Below are 19,349 nucleotides of genomic sequence, written 5' to 3'. Positions count from 1 at the left end.
CTCTTTCAGTGAAATAATATTTTCTCATGTTGCTTTTGATCTTTCCCCAACTAACTTCAGATTGTGTCCCCTTGTTCTTGTGTTCCCTTTCCTATTAAAAACACTTCCCTCCTGAACCTTATTTAACCCTTTAACATATTTAAATGTTTCGATCATGTCCCCCCTTTTCCTTCTGTCCTCCAGACTATACAGATTGAGTTCAGTAGTAGGGCAGCTCCACCTCCTTTTGTTAACAAACTTCCAATTGGCCAGTTGGGCCATTTTTCGCCATCCCTGGGTTTCAGGAGGCTTCCTGAACCCTGGGGAGAGCGAAAAACAGCCCAACAGGCCTACCAGAAGTCAAGAGACTTCAATGAGGCCTGTGTGCATGAATGGGGGAGAGGGGGAAGAAAGGGGGGAAGTTTGTGTGCATGCACAGGGCACTGCATTATGGGTATGGGCATGCGCATGCATGCTATCGCGAGAGCGCACCCTTTTGGCACCCAAATGAAAAAAAGGTTCACCATCATTGACCTATAGGATCCTAAGGACTTGCCCAGTGAAAATATAGTTTTTGACAGGTATAGTTTGACCAGAACCTAAGAGTAAATTTGACTGAGTTGCCTATGACGTTCACCGGTGAATGGTTTCTAAGTTCCAAAAAAGAAAAAGCAACTGGACTTTTTGGTTTTTCTTTGAAGCTGTTTTGCTTCTCATCCATTCTTCAGCTCTGGCTGGAGGATGGGGAATGGAAGATTTATACTCACTGGTCATTGTACATTGGAGAAAAAAAAAAGCTTCATAAACTTATGGCACAACATAGGAGAAGAAACCCACCAGGACTAGATTCAGCAGTTCGTCTGCATTTAAAAGACAAAAGCCACTCTTTTAAAGACATCAAAGTCCACATTTTGGACAGAGAGGACCTCTGGTTTGAAAGAGGGGGTCAAAGAGGCCATCTGTGTCAAAACTGAACAGCCCTCTCTCAACAGAGGGGGGAGGGATACGACATCATCTATCTCCAGTCTACAACACAGTTCCAAGATGGCTCCACACCCATTTGCACTACACAGGTGACCCTGAGGACACAGAGAAACCTCCAAGTGGCCTCAAGGACTCTCTAAAAGAATGCAAATAAACAGCTGTCTCCAAGGATTATAAATCCTTCCATTACCATCCAGTCAGAGCTGAAGAAGCTTCTTGGAGGACAAGTGTGAAATGTCTTCAAAGAAAAACAAGAAAATCCAGTTACCCCTTGAAAAAGCACCTTTGAGACAACTAGGACCTGGATGAATCTCCATAATCAAGAGGAGGCTTTTCCACCAAGTCCACTGAATGTTATCTTGGCCTAGTTCTATATATAAGTTTCAAAGGCAATGCAGGAGCCCACTGGAAAGTTTATGCTCCTTTGGGTGGGGGTGGGGGGGATAGGTGGGTGGAGGAAACTGAAATCTCCTGGGAATAGCCTGCATCATTGCCACGCAGAATTTGCTCAGAGGATTTCCAAGACACCACGTCTCCCAAATAGGGTGGGAAATAAAACAGCTACGAGAAAAGGGGCAATGGAGATGGAGGCACAGAAGCAAACAATACAGACAAGCCAGGAGGCAGCTGTCAGGGAGGAAAAAGATGATCTTATCTTTCCTTAAACGGAACATGTTAGGGGGCTAACGGTGAGACCAGATCCCACTTAAAGAATGTGTTTCTCAAAGTTGAAGGGCGTAGATCAGGAGTCCCCAAATGTGGCAACTTTAAGACTTGTGGACTTCGACTCCCGGAATTCTCCAGCCAGCATAGAATTCCGGGAGTTGAAGTCCACAAGTCTTAAAGTTGCTACGTTTGGGGACCAATGACGTAGATCCTTGCTAAAGGTTATATTGTGATGGCATGAGGATGGTTGGAATGGAGAGCCCATTTCTGCCACCCTGGGGCATGGCTTGAATCTGGCACAGTTACCATATTTTTCGGAGTACAGTGGCCCCTCGATTTTCGCGGGTTCGAACTTCGCGAAACGGCTATACCACGGTTTTTCAAAAATATTAATTAAAAATACTTTGCTGGTTTTTTCCCTATACCACGGTTTTTCCCGCCTGATGACATCATACGTCATCGCCAAACTTTCGTCCACCTTTAATAAATATTTTTTTAATAAACTTTAATAAATAAACATGGTGAGTAATAATCTAAATGGTTGCTAAGGGAATGGGAAATTGTAATTTAGGGGTTTAAAGTGTTAAGGGAAGGCTTGTGATACTGTTCATAGCCAAAAATAGTGTATTTACTTCCGCATCTCTACTTCGCGGAAATTCGACTTTCGCGGGCGGTCTCGGAACGCATCCCCCGCGAAAATCGAGGGAACACTGTATAAGACTCACCAGAGTATAAGATGCACCTTAGTTTTGGGGGAAGAAAAGAGGGGGAAAAATCTGCTCACCAGATATTCATCTGGCTAGTGTCCTTAGTCTAGTCAGCTTCAGCACATTATTTTATCCCCTGGTTAGGGCTTTAAAAAAAAAACCTTATTCAGAGAGAGTAACAATGAAAGAGCTTGCAAGCTGGTAAGAGCTGGGAACATTGTTAGCATCTGGTTAGGGCTGGAAAGAAACATTCGGAGCAAGTAGAGAATGAAAAAAAAACCCCTGCACAGACTTAGGGTTTGGAAAACATTCTTTGCAGAGAGTAACAATGAAAGAGCTTGCAAGGTAAGAGCTTGGAACATCGTTAGCACCTGGTTAGGGCTGGAAAGAAACATTCGGAGCAAGTAGAGAATGGAAAAAAAAAACCCTGCACAGACTTAAGGTTTGGAAAACATTCTTTGCAGAGAGTAACAATGAAAGAGCTTGCAAGATAAGAGCTGGGAAGATCGTTAGCAGCTAGTTAGGGCTGGAAGAAAAAGCCTGGAAAAAAGCTACACCCAAATTTTTTAGCCTCTTTTAGGGAGGAAAAAGGTGCATCTTATACTCTGAAAAATATGGTATGTAATGGCAGAAAAATATCACGTTTTAGGTTTCCAGAGGGATGCTATTACAGGGATGACAAAGAAGGGCACGGTGAGATTGACACCCAGGTTAAGAGGAAATGGAAACTGGATTAAACTGCTAGGATAACCAAACTGCTCTTTCTGCTGCCAGTTTTTTTTTTCCAGTTTCCCAGCCTTGCTATCTACCATTCTTCTTTACTTCTGCAAGCCACTGTCTTGGATGCCATGTTTTTTCTCTCTCTATCAAATAAACCACTCATGCCCAAAGCTATCAGAACCCGCTGTTCAATAGGCAGCATATGAAAAGAGAATATGAGGCCGTGATGCACACTGATGCATGGAGGAGCAGCAATGCCTCTCAGGTTTCCACAGGATTAGGTTTAGTAAATGGTGGGATTTTCAGTCTATAAGGGAAGGCAGGCAAGGAGAGGCCTTAAATAATAATAATAATAAACTACAATTCGTACCAGATAATCAGATTTGCCCAAGGTTAAATCAATAAGCCAGCATTGGTTTCCTTGCAACAGTTGTACAACTAGGCTTGTTTCAATGCCCCTCCTTTATTCCTGCTTATTGTAGACAGCTGGTTCATTACAAAAATTAATCAGCAGTACGCAAATACAAAAGAATAATAAAGTGCAGTGTGTGTGTTTTCTCTCAGATGCTTCTGGCTGGGCAGGGAGTGTGTATGTGTGTGTGTATTTGTGTGTGTGTGTGTGCATTTATTAAAACGAAGAAGCATATTACAAAATATTAACCAGAGTCCGACAGTGGTTTAGAAAATGCAAAGCGTTGGCACGAAATGAAGAAGCCACAGGAACAAAAGAGACAGACATGGCACACAGGACTGCAAAAACAGCTGATCGCGGAGTGGTTACAAAATTCTCACAGATGCTAAAAGTATCAAATGCAACATCCCCTACTGTTACCGGCACGTGGACACTACTTGCTACCTTGGTTTTAGCCTCAGCATCTGGAGCTGAGATCTCGGACACAACACAGAGCTGCTTTCCCCAGATCGAGGGAAGGAATGTTCTGGACCTACACCAACGCACGGGTGGTGGCAGTAGAATGTGGAGTTAGCCCCCTTCCCGTTTCCCAGGTGGCGAGGCGCTGGCAGTGGCGGCGGTTTGACAGATCAGTTTTTCAAAATGGCATCGTAGACTTGGTAGACGTACTGGGACACTTCGGGGGCTCGGCACTTCAGAGACAGCTGTTGGAGAAAAGAGGGGGGAGGATTATTTTCAGGCGCTCCTGAGAAATACACCAATGGTGGTCGGTTGGGCAACAAAAACGATCAAGGAAATGGATCACCTCCCTTATGAAACCAGGTTGCAACGCCTTGGTCTCATCAGCCTTGAAAGACGGCGTTTAAGGGGTGACTTGATCGGAGTGTATAAAGTCCCATGCATGGGATAGAAAAGGTGGGTAAAGAAAAATTCTTTTCTCTATGAAAAGTTCTTTTCTCTATCACACTATACTAGGACAAGGGGCCACTCCCTAAAGCTCATAGGTAAGAAAGTGAGGACAAATAAAGGGAAATTTATTGACTAAATCTGTAGGTCAGCAGTTCAAATCTCATCACCGGTTCAAGGTTGACTCAGCCTTCCATCCTTCCGAGGTGGGTAAAATGAGGACCCGGATTGTGGGGGCAAAATGCTGGCTCTGTTAAAAAGTGCTATTACTAACATGTTGTAAGCCGCCCTGAGCCTAAGGAGAAGGGCAGTATAAAAATCGAATGAATGAATGAATGAATGAATAAATAAAAATATTTCTTTACCCAGAGGGCTGTTGGTTTATGGAATTCACTTCCAGAAGAGGTTATGACAGCTGTCAGCCTTGATAGCTTTAAGGCAGGATTAGACAGATTCATGGAGGCCAAGTGTATCTGTGGTTATTGAAATGGATGTCCAAGTGCCGCCTCTATGTTGGCTGAGGCAGGCAGGATTCCCTTAAGTACCATTTGTTGGGGGGTCAAGGGAAAGGGAGGGTCTTGCCTTCTCCTTCTGCTCAAGATCCCCATGTATTGGTGGGCCGCTGTGTGACACAGAATGCTGGACTCGATGGGCTTTGGCCCAATTCAGCATGACTCTTCTTATGTTTTTATGTTCGGTTGGAGGGCAGAGCTAAAACCTGCATGAAGATGGCCCCAAGCCCCTTCAATTCAACACCGTGCCTGGCATTACCAATCAGGATTTAGGTTTTCTTTGTAAAATAAAACTGGCCAGGAAAGCCTGCCCAACATGATTACATGGTTGATGTGTTCTAATCAGACCATCACATTCAACAATAAAATAGCATATTTATCTGATTACAGCATGTTCTGCCAGCACAACTGCCCTTCATTAACCTGGCTTGAGGGCTGAGGGCGAAACCAGCCAGTTTTCCTCTTATGTACAAGGCTTCCATCATTTCATGGAATAAACGGAAGGGATTTGGTGCCTACCAGATGGAGTGAATTCCAAGCCTAATCAATTATTGCCAACCTGACCGTGATAACAAAGATGAGCATTGGAGACGTGTACAACGGACAGTCCCAACATTTGCCAGTTAGTGAATTAAATGATTAAAAGAAATTTAATCAGGTGGAAACTTTAGTATTTTCATCTCTCCTCCAAATTTCCCAAAGTGATCATTTGAAATGTGGTTATGATATTTAATTTAATTCAATTCAATTTATTAGATTTGTATGCCGCCCTTCTCCGAAGACTCGGGGCGGCTCACAGAATAAATATAAAACAAGCATATAGAACAAATCTAATACAGTGATACCTCGTCTTACGAACTTAATTGGTTCCAGGACGAGGTTCGTAAGGGGAAAGGTTTGTAAGACGAAACAATGTTTCCCATAGGAATCAATGGAAAAGCGATTAATGCCTGCAAGCCCAAAATTCACCCCTTTTGCCCATTTGCAATGCTGCGATCTTGCTGAGGCTTCCCTCACTGGGAAACCCCACCTCCGGACTTCCGTTGCCAGCAAAAGCACCCGTTTTCGCACTGGTGGGATTCCCCTGCTGGGATTCCCCTGCAGCATTGCAAAATCTGGAGGTGGGTTTTCCCATGGAGGGGAGCCTCAGGGGAATCCCACCAGTGCAAAAACGGGTGCTTCGCCTGGCAACGGAAGTCCAGAGGTGGGGCATCCCAGCGGCAGCGGCGGGTTTGTAAGGTGAAAATAGTTCGGAAGAAGAGGCAAAAAAATCTTAAACCCCAGGTTTGTAACTTGAAAAGTTCGTATGATGAGGGCTTTGTAAGACGAGGTATCACTGTATATTAAAAAGGACGACGAAAAACCCTATGTAATACACAACCATACAGTCCAATCATATCATGTATCACATTTATTGGTCAGAGGGGCAAGGTCTAATTCCCCCAGGCCTGGCAACATAGGTGAGTCTTAAGGCTCTTGCGGAAGATGAGGAGGGTGGGGACAGTACGAATCTCTGGGGGGAACTGATTCCAGAGGGCCGGCGCGCCCACAGAGAAGGCTCTTCCCCTAAGCCCTGCCAAACGACATTGTCTGGTTGACGGGACCTGGAGAAGGCCAACTCTGTGGGAGCTAACAGGCTACAGGGATTTATGCGGCAGAAGGCGGTCCCATAAGTAACCTGGTCCGATGCCATGTAGGGCTTTGTATGTCATTACCAACACTTTGAATTGTATCCGGTGTTTGAGAGACATAGGTATATTTGGGGAGACCCATGATCCCTCACGCGGCTGCATTCTGCACGATTTGAAGTTTGCGAACAGTCTTCAGAGGTAGCCCCATGTAGAGAGCATTGCAGTAGTCAAACCTCGAGGTGATAAGAGCCTGAGTGACCGTGAGGAAGAACTCCCTATCCAAATGGGGCCGCAACTGGTGCACCAGGCGAACGTGGACAAATGCCCCCCTCACCACACCCAAAAGATGATGTTCTAGAGTCAGCTGTGGGTTGAGGAGGATGCCCAAGTTGCGGACCCTCTCTGAGGAGGTCAGTGATTCCCACCCCAGGATAATGGACAGACAGTTGGAATTGTCTTTGGTAGGCAAAACCCACAGCCACTCTGCTTTGTCAGGGTTGAGTTTGAGCCTGTTGGCACCCATCCAGACCCTAACAGCCTCCAGGCACTGGCACATCACTTCCACTGCTTCGCTGAGTGGGTACGGGGTGGAGATGTACAACTGGGTGTTATCAGTGTACTGATGACAACTCACCCCGTGTCCTTGGATGATCTCATCTAAAAGTTTCATGTAGATATTAAATAGCAGGGGGGAGAGGACCGACCCCTGAGGAACTCCACAGGGGAGGAACTTAGGGGTGGACCTCTGACCCCCCACTAACACTGACTGCGACCGACTGGAGAGGTAGGAGGAGAATCACCGTAGAACGGTGCCACCCACTCCCAACCCCTCCAGTCGGCGCAGAAGGATACCATGGTCGATGGCATCGAATGTTGTGTGACCATGACAAGGGCAAGATATCTAAGCCCCTTAATCCCAGACCATCACTCAGCTGCTCCAAGAGGAATACCAAGTCGGGAGTGTGTCCCCCCTCGTGAGTCGGACCCTGAATTACTTGGGTCAGGTCCATGGCTGCCATGGCAGCCATGAACTCCTGCGCTAATCCAGAGGATTCACCAAGCAACGGCAGATTAAAATCCCCCAAGACAATAAGTCTAGGGAATTCTACCGTCAGCCCGGCTACCTCCTCGAGCAGCACAGGCAGGGCTGTTGCCATGCAGCTGGGAGGCAGGTACGTGAGCAACAAGCCCACCTGAACCCCTATATCCAACTTCACAAAGAGGGACTCACCACCCACAATCTCAGGGGCAGCGAGTCTGCGTAGGTCGAAGGTCTTCTTGGCTATAATAGCCACTCCTCCCCCTCTTCCCTGGGGTCACAGTTCGTGCCATACCTGAAACCCAGCTGGGCACATTTCAGAGAGAGGAACTACTCCCTTGGGGCCCAGCCAGGTCTCAGTCACACATGCCAGGTCAGCCTCCTCTTCCAGGAGTAAGTCCTGGATGAGGAGAGCTTTATTTACAACCGACCTGGCATTGAGTAGCAGCAGCTTGAGCCCAGGGTCCAGATTTCTCTTGTCACCAGTACCTTGGGCTGAGCTCGTGGGGCCGGAACAAGGGATCTCTTTCAGGCACCGAGCCCTCGTTCCCTGGGAGCGGCCTACCCCATGTCTCTCGCCATATCTGCCTCTCCCCAGCAGAACTGGAATATTCTGGCCCTCTGCCACCCCAGAGATGGGCTCCCCCATACCCATTTCCTCTACATCACCAGGCAGACTAACCCTTCCACTCATAACATTAGTCCCATTTGATACATACATATTCTCCATCCAATCCCAATTATCCATCTCTAAAATAACCCCACTTAAAGATACAGAAATAATAACATTAAGTTAAAAAATATTAAAAACATTAAAATACTATTAATATAACTAATTATTGATTAAATTAGAATGCATTAATCCAAAAATTAATTAATAAATTAATCACAATTACTTAAAACAATCACTCATTCAACCACCCAAGCATTCATTATATAACACATATACATTGAGTTTAAGCTAAAATAATACCCTAATTAAAATATATTTAAAATGTAAGATAAAAATATAAAACAGTAAAATACAAGTATAAAACATAATTGATTGGTTTGTTAGAGAGTCCTGGAGGTTTAGAATTTAACTGGACTTCTTGAAAACGTGGAGTACAGGCAGTCCTCAACTTATGGCAGTTTGTTTAGTGACTGTTCAAAGTTACAATGGCATTGAAAAAAGTGACTGGTGGCCATGTTTCACACTTATGACCATCGAAGCCTCAAGATTCAGATGCTTGGCAACTGGCTTGTGTTCATGACAGTTTCTGTGTCTCGGGGTTATGAGATCCCCTGTTGTGACCATCTGACAAGCCAAGTCAATGGGGATTCGCTTAACAACTGTCTTGCTAACTTAACAACTGCAGTGATTCACTTAAAACAACTGTGACAAGAAAGTTTATACAGTGGGACAAAACTCACTTGGCAGATGCTTCACTTAGCCACCTATATTTTGGGCTCAACTCTGGTCATAAATTGAGGACTGCCTGTACTTCTTTTTAAGCTGCAAGGAAATAGCAAGTTAAGACAGAAAGAGGAAAGGCGAGATCCAAGATCCAGAGACGGGGGGTATGGTGCACATGTGCAGGGGTGACATCGGTGTGTGTGTGGGCATGTGTGTGGCGGGAGGGAATGTGTGTTAGCACATGCACACACACCCTTTTGGCATGTGAACTAAAACTGGTTTTGCCATCACTGTGCTAGAGCTTCAGGTCACTGTTCCCTCCACAAACAAGACCTTACCGTATAGTTGGGATTGCCAGGCTGAATGCGTAGTTCGGCCAGTATCCAGATGCCATTGGTAAGCTTCAGTGACTGGTACAGCATGTCCTGGCCTTCCACATTTCTCTTGGCAATGGTATATATGTTGTTGTTCTGGAGCTTACTGGAAACGGTATCTAGCAGAAGAAAGGAAAGCCCCGTTAGATTTTGGGAAAGTAATTGTTTTTTCTGCAGTTCTGATTCCTCTGAAGTCTGTGTCTGTTTTGACTATGTAACTAAGAAAAAGGGGGGGGGTCATGGGGGAGGAGGAGAAAAGACAAGACCCTGCTTATGAGGAGGTTAGAGTCAAGATTATTATTATTTTATTATTATTATTATTATTATTATTATTATTATTATTATTATTATTATGTCAATACAACACAGCAAATGAGATCGCTATGCTGGATTTCGTATTTCATTACCAGTCGGGCGCTTCCCAAGCACCTAGGACTGCATGATGTAGCAGCGAATTATGTTTGCCGATCCCAGTAAAGCAGCCTTTTGCAATTGACAGATGGAGATTTTGTCAATTCTGATGGTTTTCAAATGTCCGCTGAGACCCTTTGCCACTGCGCCCAGCGTGCCAAGTACCACTGGGACCACTTTCACTGGTTTATGCCAGAGTTGTTGCAGCTTGATTTTTAGATCTTCGTACTTCACTAATTTCTCTAGCTGCTTCTCCTCAATTCTGCTGCCTCCTGGGATTGCGATGTCGATGATCCATACTTTCTTTTTCTCCACGATCACGATGTCTGGTGTGTTATGCTTCAGAATTCGGTCAGTCTGAAGTCGGAAGTCCCACAGTAGTTTTGCTTGCTCATTTTCGACCACTTTTTCGGGCTTATGATCCCACCAGTTCTTTGCCACTGGTAAATGGTAGTTCCGGCACAAGTTCCAGTGGATCATCTGTGCCACAGCATCATGTTTATGCTTGTAGTCAGTCTGTGTGATCTTTTTGCAGCAGCTGAGTATGTGATCGATTGTTTCATCTGTTATTATTATTATTATTATTATTATTATTATTATTATTATTATTTATTAGATTTGTATGCCGCCCCTCTCCGAAGACTCGGGGCGGCTCACAACAATAATAGAAACAATATAACAGTGAAACAAATCTAATATTAAAAATAAAACATATATAAAACCCCAGCAATTAAAACCATACAACACATACATACCAAACATAAAATATAAAAGCTTGGGGGAGGATGTCTCAGTTCCCCCATGCCTGGCGATAAAGGTGGGTCTTGAGTAATTTGATAAAGACAAGGAGATTGGGGGCGTTTCTAATCTCTGGGGGGAGTTGATTCCAGAGGGCCGGGGCCGCCACAGAGAAGGCTCTTCCTGTGGAGCCCGCCAAACGACATTGCTTGGTCGACGGGACCCGGAGAAGGCCAACTCTGTGGGACCTTATCGGCCGCTGGGATCTTCAGGAGTCATCTTCCCTTTCCAGGACTTCCTTTCCATTTCTATTTCTTCCTTAATTGCCAGAAGTTTCCATACTGCGCAGTACCCTCCCCAGAATGTTGTATCATTAATGTAGAGCAAAGCTGGGAAATGCAGCAAATATATCCATAAGCCAACAGATGCCTTTTAACGAACGCTTTCATTTTCTGTGTTCTCGGAGTGTAAAATTCAGAAGAAGCTTCCGTGCGGATCAGATTAGTGCTGGATCCACTTGAGGTCCTAGAATGGTTGATGTAAGGGGTCATGCTGAAGGGATCTTTGCTCGCCCTCTCCCCTTCACACATATGGAAACATAAACATTCCATCTCTCTGTAACCGCATACACAATTCAATGGGTTTGCATTGCCTTTTTCTTGGTTGCTGTGGAAACTGAGACACCCAGGCAACTCATCATTTCCAGGGATTGTGTCCTCTCTACCCCAACTTTTTTCTCTGAGAAATTCACTGTACAGAACAATCATCCCCTTTCCATGCAGAATTAACAGCTGCTCACCACCATGGAGATTTGAAAACAGGACTTTCCTTGGGAATCCTGGGACAAAAAAAGGCTATTATATTCTATATTTTTGGCGTGTGTGTGCACCAGTCTGGATTTTTAGCAATTGCCTGATGAATCCCTGCAGAGCACATCTGTAGCAGTTAAGGTAGCAAGCTACAACCTGGGAGGCTGAGGATTCTTGTCCCCAGAGCCTTGGGCCAGTCACTCTCTCTGCCCTAGGAAAAAGGCAATGGCAAACTACTTCTGAAATCTTACCCAGAAAATTGCAAGGACAGTCCAGCAAGTCAAAAAGCTGGCTTGGAGACTCCAAAATAAATACATAAATAGTTTTTAAAAAACCCTGTAATCACTTGCGTACTGTGAAAATTAATTCTCCAAACTTATTTTTTTTAAAAATCACATATTTTATAAACTAAGATCTGGTTTGCATTCTGAAGGATTCCGAAACAGCCCAATACACTTGGGTATCCCATGGTCACAAATATAACTTTGAGCCCAAATACAAATTTTGATTCAGAATCCAAATGTTCATGTAATCTGTCCTTGGAAATTAACTACAATCAACTCAGAATACTATGAGATTTGGAATAACTGGTATAATTGGATTTGCAATAAAGGCAAAAGACTGGGATAAAATGTGAAAGGATGTACAAAAAACAAGAAACATATAAACATGCAATGTAATATGTATTGTTAGAATAGAATAGAATAGAATAGAATAGAATAGAATAGAATTTTATTGGCCAAGTGTGATTGGACACACAAGGAATTTGTCTTGGTGCATATGCTCTCAACGTACATAAAATAAAATATACATTTGTCAAGAATCATGTGGTACAACACTTAACGATTGTCATAGGGGTCAAAGAAGCAATGAAGAAGCAATATTAATAAAAATCTTAGGATATACGCAACAAGTTACAGTCATACAGTCAACATGGGAGGAAATGGGTGATAGGAATGATGAGAAAAACTAGTAGAATAGAAGTGCAGATTTAGTAGAAAGTCTGACAGTGTTGAGGGAATTATTTGTTTAGTAGAGTGATGCCGTTCGGGGAAAAACTGTTCTTGTGTCTAGTTGTCTTGGTGTGCAGTGCTCTGTAGCGACGTTTTGAGGGTAGGAGTTGAAACAATTTGTGTCCAGGATGTGAGGGGTCAGTAAATATTTTACCCACCCTCTTTTTGACTCGTGCAGTATACAGGTCCTCAATGGAAGGCAGATTGGCAGCAATTGTTTTTTCTGCAATTCTGATTATCCTCTGAAGTCTGTGTCGGTCCTGTTGGGTTGCAGCACCAAACCAGACAGTTATAGAGGTGCAGATGACAGACTCAATTATTCCTCTGTAGAACTGAGCAGCTCCTTGGGCAGTTTGAGCTTCCTGAGCTGGCGCAGAAAGAACATTCTTTGTTGTGCTTTTTTGATGATGTTTTTGATGTTAGGTGACCATTTTAGGTCTTGAGATATGATAGAACCTAGAAATTTGAAGGTCTCTACTGTTGATACTGTGTTGTCTAGTATTGTGAGAGGTGGAAGGGTTTCTCTTAAAGTCTACCACCATTTCTACGGTTTTGAGTGTGTTCAGTTCTAGATTGTTCTGGTCACACCACAAGGATAGTTGTTCAACTTCCCGTCTGTATGCGGATTCATCGTTGTCTCGAATGAGTCTGATCACTGTTGTATCATCTGCAAACTTCAGTAGTTTAACAGATGGATGAATAAAGAGTTAATTATAAAAAATATAACAAACTGGAAGAAAAACGGGCGTAGATCTGTATTAAATAGAAATGTTGTTTTTAAAATTTAGAAAAACTAATAAATGAAACTTTTAAAACTACAATCTTGAGTCCCTTTGACAGAACTGGGTGAAAAGTGCAAGAAAAGTAGTCCCACCTGAGGGGATTGAGGAATGCCAACTTTCAAATAAATAGGTTCGGGGACTTTAACATACAAACATACCAAACACCTTCAAATTTTTACGTTTATTTTCAGACTATTTCTTCAGACTCAGGAATTTCCAGCAAAACAGCTGTCTCTGCAATGATCAAACCTGCTGCTTCAGAGGAAGATATACAGGAGGGCTGTCCAAGAGAGGCTTTGATATAATTTGAGCATAAGTTCCCTTTTTTGTGGCAATGAATATTAAAATGACATGGAGATTAGAAGTGGCTCTAGTTAAGAGGCCTGCAAGATTTCAGAAGGGGAATTAATGAGCTGGGTTTTGGGGCACAACGGATATAGATATGGGAAGAGAAGGAGAGTAAATCTTTTTAACAGGAGAATCAGGGAAAAGGAAACAGGGAAAAGCAAGTAGAATGCTTGGCTGCATAGCTAGGGCGATAACAAGCAGGAAAAGGGAGATTGTGATCCCGCTGTATAGAGCGCTGGTGAGACCACATTTGGAATACAGTACTGTGTTCAGTTCTGGAGACCTCACCTACAAAGAGATATTGACGAAACTGAACTGGTCCAAAGGCGGGCTACAAGAATGGTGGAAGGTCTTAAGCATAAAACGTATCAGGAAAGACTTAATGGACTCAATCTGTATAGTCTGGAGGACAGAAGGAAAAGGGGGGACATGATCGAAACATTTAAATATGTTAAAGGGTTAAATAAGGTTCAGGATGGAAGTGTTTTTAATAGGAAAGTGAACACAAGAACAAGGGGACACAATCTGAGGTTTGTTGGGGGGGAGATCAGAAGCAACCTGAGAAAATATTCTTTTACTGAAAGAGTAGTAGATGCTTGGAACAAACTTTCAACAGACGTGGTTGGCAAATCCACAGTAACTGAATTTAAACATGCCTGGGATAAACATATATCCATCCTAAGATAAAATACAGGAAATAGTATAAGGGCAGACTAGATGGGCCACAAGGTCTTTGTCTGCCGTCAGACTTCTATGTTTCTAGCATGATTGAAGCCAGTCAAGTTGGCTCCACATTGGCCTAAGAGTAATTGTAAGCTCTTTGGAGCAGGCAGGGGATGCAAGTTCTCTTTACCTCCATACTGTGCATTTAATACATAAATTAGTTTATTTTTTTTAAAAAATGGGTGAGGGTCTCCTTTGGGGAACAGGATCATTCCCTTTCCTTCAAAGGGGTCCATGCCTTTCCTCCCTTTCCCTCCCAGGCCTCCCATGCCAAGGCTGATGTCGGCTTCTCAGGGAATGAGCCAGGTTGCTAAGCAACATTGCCGGGCAGTCCCTGATACATGAGGTAGACCGGCATGGGCATGTGACGAGCTTGCCTTTATAAATGGGACCCTGCGAAGAGTGGCAGCACAACCTTGCCGCCAAACGGGGCAGATCATTTGGCAAAGGTTCCTGGAGTGGCATGGAACGTGAAAGGAACACCCCTCCCCGTTGGCTTTTGGTTTATCCCAAGACAGCTTGGCTGCTGTTAAAAATACTTTGGATACCATCAGAGCTTCGCTTTATGATTATCTCTTGGAGGAGGAAACAAAAGGCTGCAGGAACTGAGCATGGCTAGTTTAATGAAAAGAAGGACCAGGGGAGACATACATACATACATACATACATACATACATACATACATACATACATACATACATACATACATTTATTGTTAGAATTGAAAGGGACCATGAAGGCCATCAAGTTCAACCCCCTGCCCAAGCAGGAACCCTATAGCACACCAGTCAAGTGGCAGTTCAATCTTCTCTTAAAAATGTCCAGAGTGTTGGAGTTCACAACGTCCGCTGGTTGATCGCTCTGACCGTCAGGAAATTCCTCCTTATCTCCATGTTGAATCTCTCCTTGGTCAGCTTCCAGCCGTTGTTCCTCGTCCGGCCCTCTTGTGCCCTGAAGAATAAAGTGATCCCCTCCTCTCTGTGACATCCCCTCGTATACTTGTAGACTGCTATCATGTCTGCTCTGGCCCTCCTTTTCTCTAGGCTATCTATGCCCAGTTCCCTCAGTCTCTCTTCGTAAGTCTTGGTTTCCAGTCCCTTAAACATGATAGCAGTCTTCCAATATCTCAGGGGTTGCCACAAAGAAGACAGAGTCAACCTATTGTCCAAAGCACCTGAGGGTAGGACAAGAAGCAATGGGTGGAAACTAAGGTCCGCAACTTGGGTGTCCTCCTGGATCCACAGCTGAGCCTTGATTACCATCTCTCAGCTGTGGCCACAGGGACCTTTGCCCAGGTTTGCTTGGTATACCAGTTGCGGCCACATTTGGACTAGGAGGCTCTCCGCACAGTCACTCAAGCCCTCATCACCTCCCGTCTTGATTATTGCCATGCGCCCTACATGGGGCTACCCTAGACTGCTGGTCATCGAGAATGCAGCCGCGCAAGTCATTATGGGGATACTTCGGTACGCCCATATAACACCAATGCTCCGCGAGCTGTACTGGCTACCGATTAGTCTCCGGTCACAATTGAAGGTGTTGGTAATCACCTATAAAGCCCCACGTGGCTTAGGACCAGACTATCTTCGGGACCGTCTCCTGCCGTATACCACCCAGAGACCAATAAGATCGAACAGAGTTGGCCTTCTCCGGGTCCTATCGACTAAACCAGGGGTCCCCAAACTTTTTACACAGGGGGCCAGTTCACGGTCCCTCAGACTGTTGGAGGGCCGGACTATAAAAAAACCCCTGTGAACAAATCCTTATGCACACTGCACATACCTTATTTAAAGTAAAAACCAAAATGGGAACATATACAATATTTAAAATAAAGAAGTAATAAGTAATTAATAATTAAGTAATAAAGTAATTTATACTTCTTTATTAACAAGTAAATTTAAACTTAAATCAACAAACTCCATTTCTCCTTCCTTCCTTCCCTCCCTTCCTTCCTCTCCACTTCTCTCTTCCCTCTTCCTTTTCTCTCATTTGTTTCATTTCCCTCTCCCTCGTTCTTTCCCTCCATCATTTTCTCATTTTCTCTCTCTCTTTCTTTCCATCGCTCCCTCTCCGTTTCTCTCTCCCTCTCCCTCTCCCTCTTTCTTTCTTTTTTCTCTCTGTCCCTCTCTCTTTCTTTCTTTCTCTCTCTTCTCTTTCTCACTCACTCTCTTTCTAACTCTCCCTCTTTGTATCTCTCACACTTTCTCTATTTCTCCCTTTCTCTCTCTCCCTTTCTATCTCTCCTCTTCATTTCTCTCTCCCTCTCTATCTCTCCCTCTTTCTCTCTCTTATTATATCAATCGGTAAAATCTCATGTGCTGCTGCGGGCCGGTTAAAAGACCTCAGCGGGCCGCATCCGGCCCACGGGCTGTAGTTTGGGGACCACTGGACTAAACAATGTAGATTGGCGGGGCTGCAGGGGAATGTGGTGGAATGTACTCTGGATTCCCATGAGGGAGGGAGGGGCTGAAACCCAGAGGGCAAAGAGATAATTGATTTCAGATAGTTCAATTGGCGGAAAGAGAGTTAAGACGGCTCTCCTCCTCAGCAATTCTCAGAGTTTATCTTCTTTGGTGATGCATGTTCGTTGCCTTGGTCTGGCAAGAATTCTGTCCAGAGGGGAGGAACAATAAAGGAAACTGTTCAAAAGTAATTCTACATGTTTTTCTTTGTTCTTGGGGGCCTGACAGGCGTTAATCATGTACAGTTTATTTATTTTATTTATTTATTTATTTATTAGATTTGTATGCCGCCCTTCTCCGTAGACTCGGGGTGGCTCACAACAACAATGAAACAATATGCAACAAATCTAATAATTTAAAAAAACCACTAAAAACCCCTTATTAAAAAACAAAAACATACACGCAAACATACCATGCATAAATTGTATAGGCCCGGGGGAGATGTCTCAATTCCCCCATGCACGACGGCAGAGGTGGGTTTTAAGAAGTTTACGAAAGGAAAGCAGGGTGGGGGCAATTCTAATCTCCGGGGGGAGCTGGTTCCAGAGGGTCGGGGCCGCCACAGAGAAGGCTCTTCCCCTGGGTGATGATATTGTTCAGTCGACGGGACCCGGAGAAGGCCAACTCTGTGGGACCTAATCGGTCGCTGTATCTGGAGGCCCTAGGTACAGTGCAAATGTTTGTGTTTGTTCCACTCACAAGGGGGAGGGGGGGAGCTTGCCAAACTTTTTTTCTATTTTCTTCAACACAATGTAATAAGTACAGCCCTAACAAAGCTTTCTCCAAACCCGTCCCTTCCCCCTTGCAGCTCTCATTATGATGGCACTTAAATACAGCCTTGACTACCCTAATTTCTGCTCAGCAGAATTATTCTGACATGTGCAGAGAAAACACCCCCAGCCTGCTATCATGAGAAAGGCGCTGGCTTTGCCAATTCAGGGACTTAATTGCTACGCTTATGCCTTTCTGACACTCTGAACTTAAGTCACCGCGGGAGGGTGACCTTGCCGCTAAAGGTGTGGGTGGCAGCAGATGAGGAGAGAAGGCAAGCCCCAAGCACACAAGGGACCTGACATCCAGAGCGGGCCTTGGCTTAGTCGGACCCAAGCCTGCGATTGTGCGAAACACCTACTTTAGCAACTGGCATGCCTGCTTTTCTTTTGTAGGGATAATTGGGCGTTGGAACATTTTAGAAAGGGGGCAAGGAAAGTGGATGGTGATGTGCGTTGGTGTATGGGGGGGGGGAGAGGGAGCCATGGTTGTTAGAAAAAGGCAACACCGCAACGGCAAGCTGAGAAACAAATGGAATTTTATTCCACGGGAACCAGATTCCGTCCTTGTAACTCGTTATCTGAAGGAAACATTAATGCACGAACTTCCTTTGAGTTGAAGACATTTTGAGCACAAAGCAAACTATGTATGTACAGTAAGTAGGTCGATATATATTTGTATATACACACTCACACTGTAGTTTTCATGGTTATTTATTTATTTATTGGATTTGTATGCCGCCCCTCTTCGTGGACTCGGGGCGGCTAACAACAGTGATAAAAACAGAATGTAAAAATCTAATACTAAAACAGCTAAAAACCCTTGTTATAAAACCAATCATACATACAAACATACCATGCATAAATTGTAGAAGCCTAGGGGGAAAGTTTATCTTAGTTCCCCCATGCCTGATGGCAGAGGTGGGTTTTGAGGAGCTTACGAAAGGCAAGGAGGGTGGGGGCTATTCTAATCTCGGGGGGGAGTTGGTTCCAGAGAGCCGGGGCTGCCACAGAGAAGGCTCTTCCCCTGGGCCCCGCCAACCGACACTGTTTAGTTGACGGGACCCGGAGAAGGCCCACTCTGTGGGACCTACCTGGTTGCTGGGATTCGTGCGGAAGAAGGCGGTCCCTGAGATAATCTGGCCCGGTGCCATGAAGGGCTTTATAGGTCATAACCAACACTTTGAATTGTGACCGGAAACTGATCAGCAACCAATGCAGACTGCGGAGTGTTGGTGTGACATGGGCATATTTAGGGAAGCCCATGATTGCTCTCGCAGCTGCATTCTGCACGAACTGAAGTTTCCGAACACTCTTCAAGGGTAGCCCCATGTAGAGAGCATTACAGTAGTTGAGCCTCGAGGTGATGAGGGCATGAGTGACTATGAGCAGTGACTCCCGATCCAGATAGGGCCGCAACTGGTGCACCAGGCGAACCTGGGCAAACGCCCCCCTCAGGCATGTAGGTCTTGGCATATTCGGGTCTTGTCTAAGGTTGATAGAAACTTGGTGAGGTTTCGACGAGATTCCACTCGTCATCTTCAAGCTGATGCTTTCGGCTTTGTGCTTTGAGCACAAAGCCAAAAGCACTAGCCTGAAGATGACGAGTGGGACCTTGTTAAAATGCCTGCTTAGGCAGGAAACCATACACCACTTCAGACATATGGTTATCCAACATCTTCTTAAAATTTTCCAGTGTTGGAGCATTCACAACTTCTGGAGGCAAGCTTTTCCATTGATTAATTGTACTAACCTTCAGGAAATTTCTCCTTAGTTCTAAGTTGCTTCTCTACTTGATTAGTTTCTACCCATTGCTTTAACTTCAGGTGCTTTGGAGAATAGCTTGACTTCTTTGTGGGAGCCCCTGAGATATTGGAACACTGCTATCATGTCTCCCCTAATCCTCTTTTCATTAAACTAAACTTTCTCCCATCCTGAAAAGCTTACCATGTGAAGATAACTATATA

The 19,349-nt window shown here is 44.5% G+C and overlaps 1 protein-coding gene across 6 annotated transcripts in view; it reads right to left on the bottom strand.

Annotated features, from left to right (window-relative positions):
* Window positions 1-3,500: 3,500 nt before the first annotated feature.
* The window catches only part of AP2B1 (adaptor related protein complex 2 subunit beta 1), a 138,575-nt gene continuing 122,726 nt past the window's right edge, over window positions 3,501-19,349 (bottom strand). For all 6 annotated transcript variants that reach the window (XM_070735155.1, XM_070735153.1, XM_070735152.1 and 3 more), the window contains 2 exons: window positions 9,291-9,445; window positions 3,501-4,172 (listed from right to left, as the gene is read on the bottom strand). In XM_070735155.1, coding sequence (XP_070591256.1) covers window positions 4,098-4,172; window positions 9,291-9,445 — 230 coding nt within the window. In that variant the 3' untranslated portion in view covers window positions 3,501-4,097. The remainder of the gene's footprint in view (window positions 4,173-9,290; window positions 9,446-19,349) is intronic.

Source organism: Erythrolamprus reginae, chromosome 1, assembly GCF_031021105.1.
Source record: "Erythrolamprus reginae isolate rEryReg1 chromosome 1, rEryReg1.hap1, whole genome shotgun sequence".
Classification (NCBI taxonomy): Eukaryota; Metazoa; Chordata; class Lepidosauria; order Squamata; family Dipsadidae; genus Erythrolamprus; species Erythrolamprus reginae.
This window is presented reverse-complemented; position numbering and strand designations above follow the sequence as displayed.